Source organism: Theropithecus gelada, chromosome 2, assembly GCF_003255815.1.
Source record: "Theropithecus gelada isolate Dixy chromosome 2, Tgel_1.0, whole genome shotgun sequence".
Lineage (NCBI taxonomy): Eukaryota > Metazoa > Chordata > Mammalia > Primates > Cercopithecidae > Theropithecus > Theropithecus gelada.
In genome coordinates this window covers 51,401,616-51,420,269 of record NC_037669.1, presented here as the reverse complement: position 1 = coordinate 51,420,269, position 18,654 = coordinate 51,401,616, and the positions used below count along the sequence as shown (strand labels likewise).

At 51.5% G+C, this 18,654-nt stretch overlaps 1 protein-coding gene across 1 annotated transcript in view; it reads right to left on the bottom strand.

Annotated features, from left to right (window-relative positions):
* NUP210 (nucleoporin 210) overlaps nt 1-18,654 on the bottom strand; it is a 102,735-nt gene that overhangs the window by 57,897 nt on the left and 26,184 nt on the right. Inside the window, exons 4-12 of the mRNA XM_025376116.1 lie at nt 18,480-18,576; nt 15,561-15,711; nt 13,557-13,689; nt 6,502-6,660; nt 5,855-5,923; nt 4,441-4,547; nt 3,277-3,417; nt 2,514-2,651; nt 736-891 (exon numbers count right to left, since the gene is read on the bottom strand). Of these exons, the coding sequence (XP_025231901.1) occupies nt 736-891; nt 2,514-2,651; nt 3,277-3,417; nt 4,441-4,547; nt 5,855-5,923; nt 6,502-6,660; nt 13,557-13,689; nt 15,561-15,711; nt 18,480-18,576 (1,151 nt within the window). The remainder of the gene's footprint in view (nt 1-735; nt 892-2,513; nt 2,652-3,276; nt 3,418-4,440; nt 4,548-5,854; nt 5,924-6,501; nt 6,661-13,556; nt 13,690-15,560; nt 15,712-18,479; nt 18,577-18,654) is intronic.

Here is an 18,654-nt window from a genome sequence, read left to right as displayed (position 1 = left end):
CGTTGGACTTCATGCTTCACCTCAAAGGCCTGTGTGGAGCCCCCTCTCCATGAGAATCCGGCCTCACTTTAGACAGAGGCGGCTTTGGGTCTCAAGTGGAAGACTGGCTAGCCTGTCCATCCCTGTCCCTGATACTGTAACAGCAGGCTGCAGCTGGACTCCACGGGGTGTCCCTTCCTGTCCCAAATGAAGGAATAAAGGGGCTGAAGTCAGAGCACCAGGCAAGTATGGCCTGGGGTCAGGGGCCACAGGTGGGGCTGGCAGAGGCTCAGCTGTGACTACCGCCACCTGCCACCATTGTGAAGTGAGATGGTCCCATGTCACTCAGGGCCAAAAGCCAGGTGTGGGGACCTGTGCAGGGACCTGCCTTTGTACCCAAAAGTGAGTGAAGGGAGAGGAGTCTGGCCTGGTCTCTCGGAGCCTGGTGGTGCCCTTTCACTGTGAGTTTACAACCCAGTGCTTGGTGGACCTTCCAATTTGAGATTCCTATCTTTCAGGTCTGGGGAATTTTCTAGAATGGCTCTTAGATTATCTCCCCTCCAGAAACCCAGCCCTGTGGATACTGGTCTTTCTGGGCCCATTGTTGGCTCGTGTGAGACATCCTGTCCATCTTCCTGACATAGCCGTGAGCTCCTAAGGGAAGGGCTGGGGCTTGAGCTCCTAAGTACAGGATCCAGGGCTGGGGGTGTTTCTGAGTGAAGTCTCCCAAGGGGTGTCTTGGCCCTGAGCTCTCACCTTCATCTCACCGAAATGGAGTGGGTTCTGCACATCGTGTGCCTGGATCACACTGAGCCCGGTGTCACTGCCTGTGGTCATTACGCCCTTGACGGTAACTGTGGCAACCAGGTAGCTTGACGAAGACCAGCTGAAGTTCCCACTGCCACCATGGGCCTGCGGAGGAAAAGCCATCACAGGACCGGCTGCCTGCCCTCAGCCTGCTGGGGAAGCCAGAGGGTCAGAGACACGTGCGTGTGCCTGCAGGCACTCACACTCATACACATTTATCCTCACACTCATGGGCTCACCCATGCACACACTCACCATTCACACTCACAATTCACACTCACATGTACAGCTACTTGCCCATTCACTCATACACTCATGCACACGTACCACTTATACCCACAGTGCACACATGTATACCTACTCACCTGCTCACACTCATTTACTCTCATGCTCACCACTCACACCCACAGTGCACACACATACACCTACTCATTCGTACACATGCTCACACTTACATTTACCTTCACACTCACACTTTCACCTACTCACCATTCACACCCACAGTACACTCACATACATTCACCTACTCCCACCAGCTTACCGTCACATGCACACACTCAAACTTTCTCACACATACATCACACATATACACTAGCACCAATACACTCAAACACATATACACTCTCACAGGCTCTAAAACACCTGTGACCACTTCCTCACTGACACACAAGGTCGATGCCCACAGCAGGGAAAAATGTGGCATCAACTAGGGTCTGGTTGGAGGCTACCCCTGCCCTCACCCTCTGTCCTGTCTCATTTCTGTCCTCATATTCTGGGGACCTCGAGACTGACGCACACAAACACACAAGCCCATGACAGATGCCCCAGAACCTGGTGGCACCTCCCAGAGCTCAGGCTGGCGTGGGACGAAACCCTTGGTCACCGAGCCAGTTGCAGGGCGCTGCCTCCCTGACTAGACACAAGCTCCCAGCACACACCCCTGCCCGCTCCTCATCGTCTGCTAGGAGGTCAGCGACCACACCTCTGCTCCCAGACCAGAGGAAACAACCCCAGAACCCAAGAGGCCAGGATGGTGACACACCTGAGCAGACAGCTGGTGCCAGTCTACGGACAGGACACCTGTCACCACTCCACGGGACAGCAGGACTGATGTGCCCTGCACCGACCACGGGGACTCGAGCACTGTCTAACGTGAGTCCTGCTGGCTAACACCAGGTACAAGCATTAAGGTGAGAGCAATGATACATCCCATGTGATGAGGTTGGAGATACTTATCCCTTAAATTTTAATGTTTTCTCTAAGGGTGTGTGTATATATTGCTTTAAAATAAATTAGAAAAATTAATGTTAATGAAATTCAAATCTGTATTCCAGGTTTTCTTTATTGCATTTTTTCTCTCTCTCTCTTTTTTTTTTTGGTAGAGATGGAGGTCTCCCTATGTTGCTCAGCCTGGTATCAAACTCCTGGGCTTAAGTGATCCTCTCACTTCAGCCTCCGAAATTGCTGGGACTGCAGGTGTTAGCCACTGCACCCTGCCTTATTCTCAAGTTTTTCATTGTTGGGTTTTTTTGTTGTTTTTTTTTCCTAATTACCAAAATGTATTGCTATGATGGAAACCTCAGGAACCAACAGAAATCATAAAGACTGTGATTTAAAATTCTCTATGACCACTAGAGAGTAATACTAAAAGTAATAGAATGGACAAAAAGCCACAATCCCATGAAAACACCAAAGGAATGCACCCAGAGGTGAGCGGTCTCACGTACCTTTATTGTGTACTGATAGGCGCCCGTCTTTGGTTGCCATGGAAATGTCAAGATGCTGGGATACAGGGTGATGGGGATGTGAATTTCCACCTCCTGCTGGTTCCACACAGGCACCTGTAGTATGTGGACCCCTCCATCCTACAATGGGTGAGGGTGCCACACGTCACTATGACATCCATGTCATCATCAGTCTTTCCCAGTCACTGGACCCCCACCCCTCCCTGGGGATCAGGCCACAAAGGTGGATTTCTGGGAAAGTGGAGAGCCACCCTCTCATTCTCCACGGGGATGGCTTTCTGAAGTGCTTTCTGGAAGTGCTGCCTGACTGAATCCTCAGGGCAGGATGGACGTGGTGTCCCCCCTCCCCCACTTTACAGATGGGGAAACTGAGGCTTGAGAGCTAAAGCAGTTCACCCAGCCCCCAGAGCTGAGGAGGCTGACTCTGGCAGGAGTCACTGTTGGTGTATGGGCGTTTCTTCCTGTTACGGCCTGTGGCCCCTTTCAGGCCAGGAGACCTTTTGTGTGGGATAGGAAAATGGGAACACCCAGGCCGATTTTCCAATCAGCAAAGCTCTGCTCCCTAAGGCTGATGGGCTTCTTAAAGACAAGGGAAAAAAGAACCCAGGATGCAAGTAGCCCAAACAGGCAAAGGGACACTGGTGGCCCAACTCCCTGGGACTCATGGCCCTCCTGGGCTGACATTTCTGCCTACAGAGGGGGGCTTCATAGGCCAAGGCACGACGCAGGGGAGCCACCAACTTGCCTGGTCTACCACAGAGGTGAGGGCCGCGTCAATGGCCGTCTGTCCCCTCTTTAGTGCCCTGACACGATGGTACGAACCATTCTGGGAGGATGAGAGCACCTCAAAGAACTCAGCAGGAAGCACAGTTTCAATTCGGATGTTCTGGAAGGTGAGGCAGGACAGGAGAGAGGTGTTTCTGGGGTGACTCCAGAAAGTCAGAGTTTGGGCACGAAGCTACAGGACTGAAACCAGCAGCCAGGCCAGGCCAAGGGGCCCCCTGGAGCTCAGCAGCCTCTACTAGCAACAGATGGGCGGGCTGGGCCCTGGAACAGAGCTCTGACCACTATGGCCTTTGTCCCCACCGAGGCCGCCCTCCCTGCATGGCCCGATGACCTGCGCTCCTGTTTCATCTCCCTGTGTGGCACCTGGGGCAGCTTGGAGCCTACCAAGGTCTCAACAAGGAACCAGTAAATATAAAAAAAGGACATCATGTCCCCTACAGGTAACTGTAAATGGTGACCATCCCAGCCCTTGTTTGATAACAGGAGCAAAGCAATGACTTCTTCAAGGACACCAAGAGGAACCTCGCCTCCTTCTTCTAAAACCTCCAATGCCACCTGGAAGAGCCTGGAGGTGCTCACTGATGAGCCTGGAATTTCTCACAGGGGATAGAGAGGCGTTCAAGACTCCTGCACATTTCCCCATCTGTCTGACACCCCTTTCCAGAACCAGAAAGCGTGCTGAGCTCGGCCTCTGTCATGCAGGGTTCCAGGTATTTCTGGGACCCAGTATGAAGAAAGCCAGGACGTGCTCCCTGACTCTCTGCAGGGCAGGAGGAGAATGGATTCTCTGAGGTCCCTAGCTTGGGGAAAAGGGGGCGGGAGAGTGGTGGGCAGAGACCTCCTCCCTATCCCCCTCTCCTGGAACCCTGCCACTGTGGCACCCTCTGCTCTCCAGCCCGACAGGGGCTCCGCAGCGAGGCCGGTGTGCAGGCTCACAGGCTCTGGAGATGCCCCGGGACGCCTCCGCATTATCTCCCACAGACCCGGGAGCGCCACTAGAAACAGGACCCCTCCTCGGTCAGCCTGCATGGGGGCTCCTGTTGCTTTGGGGGCTGCTCTTCAGCAGCTGCGTAAGGCAATGACCCCACCTCATCCCCCAGCTAGGACCTGAACAGGCACTCACATCAGACAGATAGACCTTGTTGCTGAACTTGTCAAAAACTTCGATGGTGACTTCATACAGGCGGCCGGTCTCCAGCACCCACCTGTCACCAGGGTGAACGGTGAACCCTAAAACAGGCAGGGGAGCCTGTACTCAGGCCTCAGGTACAGCAGGGTGGAGGATGATGGGACCACCACCCTCAGCACAGGGGCCCTCAGCATCCACACGGGAAGCCCCACCCCACCCACCTGGGGGCCCCACACCACCCACCTGCGGGTCCCACACCACCCACCTGGGGGCCCCACACCACCCACCTGCGGGTCCCACACCACCCACCTGGAAGCCCCACACCACCTACCTGGGAGCCCCACACCACCCACCTGGGAGCCCCACACCACCCACCTGCGGGCCCCACACCACCCACCTGGGAGCCCCACACCACCCACCTGCGGGCCCCACGCCACCCACCTGCGGGCCCCACAACTCTGGCCCTGGCCTTCTCCACAGAGAGGGACCTGCTGCTGAGGAGCAGAGGTCTGATGCCATCTTCAGCCGTAAGTTCTGAGCTGACCAGGACCAACCCTGGACTCATCCCACTCTGTCTGATCAAGGCTCTTTCAAACTCATTCCCGTCCTCAGTGGGTCTACACTCAGAATCCAGCAGCTCTGTCCTCAACACACAGTAGGCCTACGCTCTGAACCCTCGGCAGGCCTACACTCTGAATCCACAATAGTTCTCTGCTTTGAACCCTCAGTCCTGAGCTGACCTCACCAGGACCAACCCTGGACTCATCTCAGCAGGTCTACACTCTGAAGTCTGTCACTGAGCACTCTTGCCATATGAGTCAGCCCTGCCCTCCCAGGTTCTCGGTCCCCTTCAACACAGGATACCACAGCACTCTTGCGGTCCCCTGGGATGCCCAATGTACTTTCTCACCTCCATACCATTGCCTAAGCAATTCCCTCTGCCAGGACACCTTCCCGCAAAAGAAGCTCTGTCTGAGAAAATGCCTACCTTCAATATCATCATCAGATTCCTCCCCTCCCTGCTAAGGTACCTGCCTGTCATGTTACCTTAGGGTCCCTCTATAATTGAGCTGACACTGGGCCCCAACCTCCAAATGTCCATAGCAATGATCAGGTCTGGGCAAAGCCGTGGCATGAAAACCTGGAGGGTGCAAGCCCCTCACCACTCTACCCAGTTCTGTTTCTCTTCTTGATGAGCCTGCCGCCTGCCTGGCTTGGCCCATTCTACCTATTTCTACACCAAACAGGGAAGGGCTGGTGAGTGCCCCGGGCAATGGCAGTCATAGCAAGTGGCAGAGCTGGCCAGAAGGAAGCATTTTCTGTGAAGCTATTGCCTGTTTTCTATTTTTTAAACTCATATAGTCACAACTGAGCAGCATCCAGGAGGGCCCAGGAGACCCACACTTACCCAGGTATCCAGGTTCGACCACGTAGATGGTGCTGTTGGGTAACCTAGAAGCACCTTGCATGCGAATACCTGGAATTTTAATTAAGGGGTAAGATATACGACAGCAAACAAACCCGCTGGCCGGCCAGTTTCAGCTTGGCTCAGAATCCTGATCATCAAGACATTACATGGAGAGAAGAGGGGATGAAAACTCCCCTGGCTTAGGCCACACAGAGCAAAAGCATTTTTCAGAATCAAAGACCACATTGCGCTTGCCACACTAGCAAAGGGGAATCTCTGCAGGGGACACTGGAGACCACACAGGACACATCGACAAGTCTGGAGCATCAATACTCCATTATGCTAGTATGGAAATAGCCCCCGCCAGGCCCCCTCTGAAAGGCTGCAGGTTGGAGAAGTTTCCGGAGACAAGGAATGACACGCAGCTCCTGCCATCACCTCCCACTGCTGGGAGCCTCTGGGGTGAGTCACCCACAGCCGTGAGCAATTCCACTCAGCAGTGCTATTTCAGTTCTTTCTGATTTTCAGACCGTTGAGGGGAAATGGCTATTTTTAGCCCTGCCAAGCTTTCAGGGAAAAAACAACTTGACTTCCAAACAGCAGCTCCGCCATGCCTATGCACACACACAAGCCCAAGAAAAGGATATTCCGGTGGCCAAGGACGAGGCTGCTCTGTCCCAGCTGCAGTGCAGTGACCATCGATGTGTCCTGGGCCAAGACAGCCACCGGCCGGGCTGGGTCTCCTTCGGGGCCTGGGATGCTGTTCTGAAGCTGCAACTCATACTGATCGGAAGGCATGGAGAGTTCTGGCCACCAAGAAACAAAAAATAACAGGGAAAGAGAGAGCAAAGACAAGAAATGTTAGAAGCCAATACACTCCCACCGCCACCCCGAGTCTCTGCACCCTGCTCAGTACAGCTGCCGCATTTTTTTTTCTTAATTGTTTTCAGTGCTTTAAATTTTAATATTGTTCTCCATGCTGGTGCACAAAACTGACACTCCATGAATTTTCAGAGGCAATCAGTTTTTCTGTGACTGCTGTAAGCTATTTAAAAAAAAAAAAATTAACCACAATCTATTTGCCAATTGCTTAGAGAATACTAACATTACGCCATTTCTGAACATTGCAAAGTGAATTCTTTGCTTCTACATAGAAGGGGCTGTTTGGGGGCACTGGGGTTCTTGCTGGTTCTGTCCAGCCTCTAGGGGTTTCCCAAGAAGCTCTGGTCACTGGTCTCCCATGGGGTCTACAATGGCAAACAATGAACCTTGCTGCCATCCTCACCAGCTTCAGTGTTCCCCTGCCCTTCACACCCACTTGGCAGAAAAAGAACTTGCCCAACATGAGCTAGGATGGAAAAGAGTTTCCCTGAGAAATAACAGTTCTATAAAGTGAGCAACATCGATGTCCCTCTTCCTTGCCCTGCGGGCAAAGACCACAAGCACTTTTGATAGCAATAGTGACTGCTGAGCAGGGATCAAGATGCCTCAGAACAGTGAGGTGTCTCGTGATCACATTCCCTCATACCCCTCAATAGCCCTGGGAACACACACTACTGAGAGCCACATTTTGGGGATAGGGGACTGAGGACATCAAGATGAGCAGCCTGCTCACCATCACACAGCTAGTGGAAAACAGAGCTGGCATTCTGATCCAGAGAGCCTGACCACTTTCACACTCACTCTCCTAAGTCCGTGGAGCTTCCTAACCAGTCACCCATTCACTGTCCCCACAGGTGGAACGTTCTAGCCCTCCAGCAACAGAAGAGGACACAGGGAATAGCAGACAACATCCCTGCTTGGCCCTCCTCTCAGACCAGCTCAGGGCTTCAATACCCCACAGAGGGTGTCAGGTCAGGGGCTCCCAGAGGAATTTCAGCTAAAGCATGTTTCAGAATCTCCAGAGATTCTGATGAGAATTCTAAAAGAGAAGCAACTTGCCTAGCCCTTATCCTGAGTTATTTTTCATGTGACCTACTAAGTATCAAATAATTTTCACTACAACATTGGGTCCTCAAAGTGTGGTCCCTGAACCATCAACATCACCTGGAACTACAAATGATGGGCCCCATCCAGACCTGCTGAATCAAACTCCAGGGGTGGGCTGGGCTCTAGCAAGCTCTGTTTTCACAAGCCCTGTAGGTGATTCTGATGCAGGCTAGAATTGAGAATCCCACAGGGAATGCACAGCCCACGTCCTCATCTCTAATCAAGTGATTCTTGCAGATTATGTGTCTAGTGTTCAGAATATGCAGCAGGGCATCAAAGATAAATGTCAGAATAAAATAACACAGTTGCTCAATGAAGCAACATTACTTTATACTGATTAATGAAGCACTAGCTTCCTCCCTTGTTTACTTTAAAGTTTTCTAAATGAGTAAGGCCCTTTTGGGAAATGAAAATGCTTACACTGAAGGGGACTTACATAGCACAGATGTAACCCTCCTTGCAAATCCTAAGACTGAAAATAAGGAGGTTTTTGTGACAGACTCCTTAGATACCTCCTTTTCTTTTCTTTCTCTCTTTTTTTTTTTTTTTTTTTTTGAGATAGGTTCTTAGTATGCTGCCCTGACTGGACTGCTGTGGCTTTCATAGGTGCGCTCATAGCTCACTGCAGCCTGGACTCCTGGGCTCAAGTGATCCTCCTGTCTCAGCCTCCTAAGTAGTTGGGACTACCAATGCATGCCACCATACCTGGCCTTAGATACTCCCTGCATCCTGGAACTCACTCTTGTCCACCATACCTGGCCTTAGATACTCCCTGCATCCTGGAACTCACTCCTTACAAGAGATGCTGAATGTGGAAGTCTTTGCAGATGTTAAGGGCACTGCCCAGTTCCTGTCTTTGAATTATTGGGCCAACAACAGAAAGGCTGCTCCTGAGGCCCCAGATCAGCCCTGCTATCATCTGCAGAGGGTGAACAGCTGCCCTTCTGTAGGTCAAGAGGCCCACATTCTTCTAAAAGACATGATCTCTGTCCCCTGCTCACCCTGGCTGATTCCCCCCAGACGTGTTTCTGTCAGTGCCCCCACTCCCAGACCTTGCACTCCACATGAGCTCCAGGGATGACTACAGAGCTGGGTCTGAGTCAGGGATGAAGGACAGCTCACTCCCTGCCTCTGACCTCAGCCCCTGCTCATGCAGCCCCAGATACATTAGTTCTGAGCAGCCACAGTTAAGTGCCTGCCAGATTCAAAGTCCCTTCTACAACTGAGTCTTTGACACATGAACCTCAGCCCAACACATGTGCATGCTATTGGTTTTGCAAACCTAGTACATTTTATTTCAGTAATTTCCACTATTCTATCCACTCAAGATCTCTTTGGATACTGATTACATCAGCCAGCACATCCTTCCCATTTTTATTACATCTAACAGCTTGATCACAGTGGCAGTCGTGTCTGCAACCAATCCAAACACCAACAGGACTTAGGACTAAGGACTGGAGATGGCGACCACAGTCCCCACTGGAAGCCCACCCTATAAGCAACACAGATGCCAGGCTATAAGCCCCAGGAGCTTGTCTCCTTCACTCACAGGTCTCACTTGCAGACATGATGTGACTGACTATGCTCTGCCTCCACTAGGCTGTGAACTCCAGGAGGGCAGGAAGCAGGCAGCCCTGCTGACCACTGTGCACCCAGCACTCAGCAAAGGGCTGGCACAGAGCAGATGCTCAGGAAATGTATTTGCAAGAAAGAGAGCAGCCAGATAAAAGAAGAGAGGCAGGCATAAAGGAAATAAAAATACCAAAGAAGAAAAAATTACTGTAAGGAAGGAAACCCAACAGAAAAGAAAAATATAAAGAGTTAATCTGCAGTTATAATTATCCTATGTTAATAAGCCCATGTAACTGTCATCCAACCCAGAATGCTCTGAGGCTTCCACAGGATGCCGGATAAGACACGGATTTGCTGAAATTCAGGTCCCCTATGAAGACAACATTCCCCGACTTTTCTGTCTAGCAAACCTGCAAAAACCAATATAGTCACGTGAATTACACCTCAAAGAAAAAACAATCTAGCTAGGCTGAGCATGGCAATTCACGCCTATTATCCCAGCACTTTGGGAAGCTGAGGTAGGAGGGATAACTTGAGCCCAAAAGTCTGAGACAGCCTAGGCAACATAGAGAGACCCCATCTCTATTAAAAAAAAAAATTAGGCCGGGCGCGGTGGCTCAAGCCTGTAATCCCAGCACTTTGGGAGGCCGAGACGGGCGGATCACGAGGTCAGGAGATCGAGACCATCCTGGCTGACACGGTGAAACCCCGTCTCTACTAAAAAAATACAAAAAACTAGCCGGGCGAGGTGGCGGGCGCCTGTAGTCCCAGCTACTCGGGAGGCTGAGGCAGGAGAATGGCGTGAACCCGGGAGGCGGAGCTTGCAGTGAGCTGAGATCCGGCCACTGCACTCCAGCCTGGGCGACAGAGCGAGACTCCGTCTGAAAAAAAAAAAAAAAAAAATTAGCCAGGCATGGTGGTGTGTGCCTGTGGTCCCAGCTACTCAGGGGTCTGAGGTGAGAGGATCACTTGAGCCTGGGGGGTCAAAGCTGCAGTGAGCCATGATCATGGTACTGCACTCCAACATGGGTGACAAAGCAAGACCCTCTCAAAAAAACCCCAAAATCGATTCATCTAAAAGACTTAGGAGTTTCCGTTGGTGTGTCTTGTTCACAGTGAAGTTTTGCTAGTTAGGCCCCTCTCGGTTTTGCCAAAACATCCATCTGGAATCCACTGCAGTAGCATCCAGTGCCATCAATCACACAGGAGTGTGTATTTTTGGAGGACTTTCACATCTCATGACCCCACTGATGAAAGAGAGGTGGGCTCTGCCTCCTTCCTTTCCTGTCCCAGGGCATCTTTCATGTGCTCCAATTCCTTGTTGTCTGTGGCAGGAAAGTCAGTGACCAAGCCCATAAGTTTTCTAGGTACCTCGGGAGGTACAGTTCCTCTGGACGGCGATACCCGAGCTAATTTAGAGTGAGCTCTTTCTTTTCTTTTTTTTTTTTTTTTGAGACAGAGTCTCACTCTGTCGCCCAGGCTGGAGTGCGATGATGCGGTCTCAGTTATTGCAACCTCCTCTGCCTCCCAGGTTCAAGCAATTCTCCTGCCTCAGCCTTCTGAGTAGCTGGGACTACATGTGTGTGCCACCACACCCAGCTCATTTTTTCTGTATTTTTAGGTTTCACCGTGTTAGCCAGGATGATCTCGATCTCCTGACCTCATGATCCACCCGCCTCGGCCTCCCAAAATGCTGGGATTACAGGTGTGAGCCACTGTGCCTGGCCAAGTGAGCTCTTCCTAAAGCCAGGCCATCCCTTCTTAACTACACGGGCTCTGCTTGCCCAGCTGGGGCAGTTTCATGCCCCATGAGTCCCATGCAAATGGACCACCTCGCTGCTGCCCTGGGAGACTGTAAGGCTCTGTTTTTTGTTTGTTTGTTTTGAGACAGTCTCGTTCTGTCACCCAGGCTGGAGTGCAATGGCATGATCTCAGCTCACTGCAACCTCCATCTCCCAGGTTCAATCGATTCTCCTGCCTCAGCCTCCTGAGTAGCTGGGATTACAGGCATGCGCCACTACACCTGGTCGATTTTTGTATTTTTAATAGAGGCAGGGTTTCACCATGTTGGTCAGGCTGGTCTCGAACTCCTGACCTTGTGATCCACCCGCCTCAGCCTCCCAAAGTGCTGGGATTACAGGCATGAACCACCATGCCCGGCCGGCCCTGTTGTTATAATTAGCTTTTTTTCTGGGTTTCCTTTGGGGAGACGGGGCAGAGGAAAATTCCAATCGATCCTACAGGGGTGATTAAGGCCAAGGAGCCCAACAGTTTTGTGAGCTTCAGGTCTTCTATGCCTCAGTTTCCTCATGTATGAAACGGTATTAATGAAATCTACCTCACAGAGCTGTTGGTTTATATTCAGGTACACACCTGTAGTCCCAGCTACTCAGAAGAACTGAGGCAGGAGGATGGCTTGAGGCCAGGAGTTTGAGATCAGACTGGGCAACACAGCAAGACCAAGTCTCTAAAGAAATAAAATAAAGTAATTTTAAAAAGAAAAGCACTTACAACTGCCCAACACCGAGGAAATGCTCAGTCATGGTTACGTGCTGTTGGCAGTGACCAGGCTCTCCAAGCGTCTTCCTCCAGGCCGCAGTGCCATTTCTTGATCAGGGTTCATGGATAAGTTTATATTTTGGAGACCTCCCGTTTGTGCCCTCTTTGCAGTCTTCCTTAGGCTGCTGTCCCCAGAACTCTACGTTGGAGCCTCTTCCCCTTTCAGAGTCTCAGAAAGCCACATCTTAGACTGTTCCTGTCCTAGAATCTGCTTCCCTGAAGTCAGGTAAACATCGGGCTCTGACCAGGACACCCATGCTTGGCTTCCTACAAATCCTACTGCAGGCCATCCTCCCCCGTTGACTTGACATCCTGCCGAAGGGCAGATGCTGCTTGCCTAGAATCAAGAAACACAAGTTTGCTTCCCTTCAACTAGTACCCCCTTGCCAAAGAGAACCTGGTCCAAAAGCAGGAGCACCTGTCTTCAGTTTCTTTGCCCTCCTGAGAGACCAAGCGTTCTGCCACAGGAATGACCAACCAGACGACTGCTCTCAGCTGAGCAGGACTTTAAACAATGCAGCACCTCCCATCATCTGGGGACACCGCTCAAGTTGCTCTTATGCTGAAGTGTGTATCTGCCTGCCTCTTAAATGACATCCTGTATCACAGGTGGAACCGACTTACCAACCTGGTGAAGTCACCTGCCCGAGGCCCTTGGATGAACTGGCCCTGAGCTCTTGTGCCCAGGACTCTTCACGTCCTACGCTCTGGATGTTAAACATACACAGCTTTGAACAAAATGATAATGATCCTTAGGAGGACTGGCACTCCATTAAGAACCCTCACTATCCAAACACAAGTACACAGTACAACTACACTCCTGTTGACTCATTTTTTCCTTACAGCCTAGGCAGAAAGGCCTCAAAGGCTCCAATGAGAAACAGCCCTGGAGAAGGGCAGTGGCTTGCCCAAGTTTGTTCAGACGTCAGTTGCAGACCAGGGACAAAGCCCAGCTAAACACAAAGCCCACAGCTCTGGACTTGCTGCCACTGAAGGGGCATATACCCCAAAGAATTTGAAAGCAGGGATTCAGATATTTTCTCACTATGTTCACAGCAGCATTACTCACAACGGCCAAAAAGTGGAAGCAACCCAAGTGTCTGTTGATGGATGAACGGGTAAACAGAATGTGATCTATCCATCCACACAATGGAGCACTATTCAGCCTTAAAAGGGAAGGGAATTCCAGTCCTTGCTACAACATGGTGAACCTTGAAGACATCAGGCTAAGAAAAAGGTGATATAAGCCAGTCACAAAAAAACAAATACTACGTGATTCCACGTACATGAGGTACCCAGAGTAGTTACATTCATGGAGACAGGAAATAGAATGGTGGGTGCCAAGGGCTGGGAGAGGGTGAAGGGGAGTTAGTGTTTAACAATGTAGAGCTTCAGTTTGGGAAGATGAACGAGTTCTGTGGATGGATGGTGGTGATGGCTGCAAAACATTGTGAATGTACTTAATGTTACCTGACAGAGCACTTAAAAGTGGTTAATACGGTAAATTTTATTACATGTATGTAACCATAATAAAAAAAGGACGAAGGAAGCATCTGTCACAATGGCAGAGCCAATGACACACCTGTAATTTTCCCTTGCCTGATCTTCTGCACCTTGTATTGAATGGAGGTTCCCACCATCAGGTAGATGTCATAGGCCGGGTTCAGAAGGATGTTCTCCAAAATCAGCAGCCTGACTTCTGCAGGGCGTACGTTCTTGGCATAAAGAAAAGGTAGACAAAGTGAGGTGCAGATAGGGAATGGAGGAGTGGTGGTGAGAGCAAGAGAAAGAGATGTTTTAAACATGGGAATAGGGAAGTTAGGAGGAAAGAAACAAGATATCATTCCCAAATCCTCACTTTCAGACCCCAGAGGTCCCGGGGGAGGTCCATAAGTACAGCAGGCACCCAGACAAAGGGCATTACCCAGACTGAGCCCTCTCACTGGCTGCCCATTGTGCATGGCTTATCTCTATGTGAAACAATGATTAAACGGGAGTAAATGAGGAAAGCCAGCATGAACTTTAGGGACAGTATGGCCATCAGGAGCTCAAGTTCTTTCCGCACAAAAGCCCAAGGTCCAGGGAACTTGAGAAGCCCTAAGCCAATGTAAAAAGCAGGAGACGCATGTGCTGTGATGAGCCCTTGGCTGCTATTCCTTGGCCCCTTCCCCTGCCCACCTCTCACCCCCAACCTGTGACCTCCTGCCTCCTCAGGAAAACCTGTGAGCAACTTTGCAATGGGAGAAAGATCACTAGGTGCCCTGTCTAGTGCACCCTTAGGTACTGGATTCTCCAGAGGCCTGCACCTTTCATTGTGTTTGGCCTGTTTGATGGCACTGTACATTGCAGAAAAGCAACAACAAAGCAAACGATTCTTGTCCACAGAAACACAAAAACATTTCCTCTGGTGGAGGTACAGCTGACTATCCTCCTGTGGGTGTGGGCATTCTGCATGTTTCTGAGTTCAGTTCAGCATGCCTGGTGTCCTGTGGCTATTCTTTGGATTCTCCTTTAAGCCTGCTGTCACAACTGACAGGTTTCCTCACTTAACAACTAGTTAATATCTTCAGTGCATTCAAAAGAGACAAGTGTATTGGGCACCACCATGGGCAGGGTTCTGTGGCAGAATGCAGGCAGGGAGGGCCACTGAATGTCTGAGGGCAGGACAGCAAATCTGCCTTTCCAGCTTAGCAGTGGGGCTGTACCCCATCCTAGCCTGGGCCCTACACAGGAGCAAACTGTCTCCAAGTACTACCTGCAGAGTCCTGCGGGATTAGCCCCTGTAACAGGGCATGTCCCCATGTTTCCAAAACCTTCCAGGACTCCCAGATGCAGCAAACCCACTACAGAGAGTGAATCAGAAGAGGATTTCTCTGTCTGCCACTCTACAAAATTAAATGGCAGGCCAAGTACCACATGTTCCTGCCTGTGCTCCAGACACTAGGCAAACAAAAATATCTCAGGGTTGCAGCTCAAAACGAGGCACCGGTTGGGTGGACATTAGTCCACGGGGACAGGGAAGGAACCAGGACGTTGGATAGACCCACTCCTCATTCTCCTTTCCTCTGGCACACCCCCACTATCCCGAGAATGGGATGCTGGTGAGGCCAGGAAGACACGGGATCGGCTGGGGCAGGGGGTTGAGGAGATCTACACAAGGAATCCCTGGGTCACCAGTCTCAGGGCTCCAATGGGGGCACAAGGAGAGACGGCATAGAAGACACCAGGAGCCCTGGGCTTTGTCAAAGCCCCAAGTGCTTGGGAGTGTCCCTATACCAGCACGGTGGGGGCGCCAATTGGAAATAGGCAAGTTACTAGGAACCTCCTGCTCTTGGACCTCCCTAGAAACTGAGAATGAGCAAATGCTATGCACCCCTAGAGATGCTTTCTGGGGCCTCAATCACCTTTCTTTGTAAGCTGAGGCTCAAAAGAAACCAAACCAAACACATAAAAATATGAACCCACATCCTGAAATCATGGGACAGCATCTCACTTCCACAATTCAACGTGTCTATGGAGGTGAGCAGGTGCTGTCAGCCTGATTCCACCCCAGGAAGCCCATTGTCCCCCAGCACCCCAGGCCCACCTTGTAGACAGCCTCCTGGATGCGAGCCTTGAGCTTGGAGCTCCCGGTCTTCATCCCAGACACCAGGATGGTGTCCCCTTGCTTGGCAGCCTTCTCCATCTCTGAGATGTAAGAAGGAGGGATGTACGTAGACTCCAAGAAAGTGAGGATTCTGGAAAAGAAACACTTTGTCAAAGTTCGTTGATCAAACCCCAATACAAGATTCGTCAGAATCTACCACAGCATTCCCTATGAGCACCTCTCACTGGGGCTGACGCTGAAATAAGGGGTGTTGCCCTAGTTAGGGTTGGGGCTGCCTAGAGACATGTCCCTGAAACTTCCTACATCAGAACTGCCAAAGTCCTTATGAAAAATGCAGATTCTTGGCCCCTGGCCCAGGATTTGTCTCCAAGATGCAAGATGCCTGGGAATCTGCATTTTATCCGTATGTACACGTGATGTAAATACTGACATGCAAGACCAGCTGCTGAGTCCACATGGGAACAGTGAGGCCCGGGAGATGAGGCAGCAGGCCCAAGAGCACAGCCCAGTCACAGCGGGGCCAGCATCGCCTCACCTCCCCGAGGCTGCCTGCTCCTGTCCCACCTCCCCGGCCTAGTGCCCAGCTCTGGGGAACGATTCTCCATGACTGGTCCCCTAGCCCTGGGGACCGGACGGCACCACATCTCACTCTCCCTGGATCTCGTCTTGAGGAGATGTCGGGGACATGGTATAGCCTGGAGTGTGGGCTGCTGGGCAGGCTGACTTCAGGGATCCTTCCCATGCAGCCTCCCACTTCAGCCTGCATTTACAAACGAGCCCACTGTTTCCCTGCACAAGAGCAATCTGCCGATGCTGGGCCGCATTGTAATTTATTTCCTCACCCGATTACTCTAGGTGTCACATGTCAAATTGCAAATCCAGGACAATCCAGCTCCAACCCCCCATGGCATCTGGGATTTCTGTTAGCATTTGGCTCAGGTGCAGAGCTAGCTTCCTGGAAGCTCAAGGGGCCTGACATGGCAGGGAATGGGGTGTTGTCAGAAGGGGACAGGAAATCAGCATCCCCTCAACATCCAGCATGTGCCAGGCCCAGAGAGGGGCCCTGAGCGGATCAACCCGCTAAGCTGCACAGTGGCCCTCAGAGGCAGGTACGGGATCCCCTCCAGCTCTGTTTCCCAGGGCAGGAGGCTGAGGCTCAGGTGGGTAATGTTCCCTGGCTAAGGCCACAGGCAGGAAGCGACAAAGCCAAGACTGGAATCCAGGTCCCAGGTCTCTGACTCTCTGGCCCAGGGTCATGGTTTTATAAAACACCAGAAACCACAGAGCTGGTCCAGAAGGCCCTGTCTCCACAAGGGCAACTCGGCTCGCAAAGGCATCAGGACATGAGGACGTCTGCCTGGAGTTGCTGTAAGCCGAGGCCTGGAGAAGGTTGTGATGGAAGAACCACAACCCCAACATCCCCTACGGTCCAGAGCAGGACTTTAATGGCATAATGAAAGACCAGACAGTAAACTCCTCGATAAAGGACTTATAATTACAAAGGGGTGAGAAAGCACAGAAGCAAGTAGAAGAACAGAGTCTCACTTCTGAAATATTCCTGCCAAAGACACAACATTCGGACCCTGGCCGTGAGGGAACAGCAGACAAACCCAAAACAAGGGCCACTCTACAGATAACTACACTGTCCTCTTCACAAGTGTTGCGGTGTCCAAAGTCAAAGCCCAGGAGACAGTCCCAGGATGAGAGAGACTAAGAGAAACGGAACACATGCGGCAGGTGACTTGGGGCTGGGATCTCTTTTTGCTGAAAAGGATAAAGCTGGGATAAATGACCAAACTCGAGTGAGGTCTGAAGACGGTCGGCATCAGTGTTCCTTTCCTAGTGCCATGACTGCATGGTGGCCATGCAGGACAATATCCCTGATGGTCGTAAAGCACATGAAAATCATCAGGGTGACGGGACATGAGGCTGGCAGCCAGCTCTCAGGTGAGTGAGGGAGACCACTTTTTGGACTACACTGGCAGATTTTCTACAGGCCTAAAATTGCTGCAAAAGGAGACTCAAAACATTCAAAAACAACTTTAAAAAAGGGACCGTGTATTTTAAAAATCACATAGCAAATCACGAGGAAGGTGGCACAGTCAGGAATACAAGCTCAGATCTGGGACCTGCACCAGCGCAGAGGACCTGAGTGGCTCTGCTCCTGCCCTGTCCCACATGTGGCAGCGCAGTGAGCCACTGACAGGAGGCTTGTGCATCTTAGGAACCGAACTACTCATTTCCTCACTACAAGTAAATAGCCCTGGGGCCTGTTGTTCCCACATGAGACAGTGTGGATCCACGGATCTGAGTTCAGACTCCAGCTCTGCCCTCCCCGAGCTCAGACAAGTGGCTCGGCCTCTCCAAGTCTCAGCCTCTACGACTACTCGATGGAAAGCACAGTGGTGTGCAAGCTCACGTGGCTGCCAGGAGGATGACACAGGTCAAGACGCTTAAGGTGTCCACCTCACAATGGGTCTTACTGTACCACCGTATGGGCGACTTAGCCTTTTCCACCTGAGACCGGCTGGCACAGCTGGCCTGTGCCCCAGCTGAAACCTGGCTGCCCTTTAACTGGCCCCCCAGAAGTGCAGCCTGGGGCTTCCCCTGTGCCCCGAGAGAGCTGTGCATGTCTCATTTCTCCAGCTAGACATCCCAAGTCTCTGACAGCTTCTCACAGGACACTCTCTGTGGGCTGCAGAAGCAGCCAGGCTCCCGCACAATGGTGTGAGTGAACCCCATTCCTTAATCAGATATTTGGAATGTTGCAGGCATCCTGGGAGTATCCCAGGCTCCTCAATGACCCAGATGAAAGGCCCCCGCCGGTGACAAGCTCACAGCTGTCCCCCTTTTCCCTTCCCTTCAAAGGGGGTCAGTTCCGGCACAGGCGCCCCTTACCGCAGTGCATTGTGGGAGTCTGAGAACCTGTCTGCCTCGGAGTCCTTCACAATCGTCCACTCGAAGACCAGACCGGCCAGAGTGCTGAAGGTGTTCCCTGTAAGAGCAGATGAGGAAGGTGAACAGACATGGAGTTAATTCCCCAGGGTGGAGGGAGGCGGTGGGAGCTTCTGCC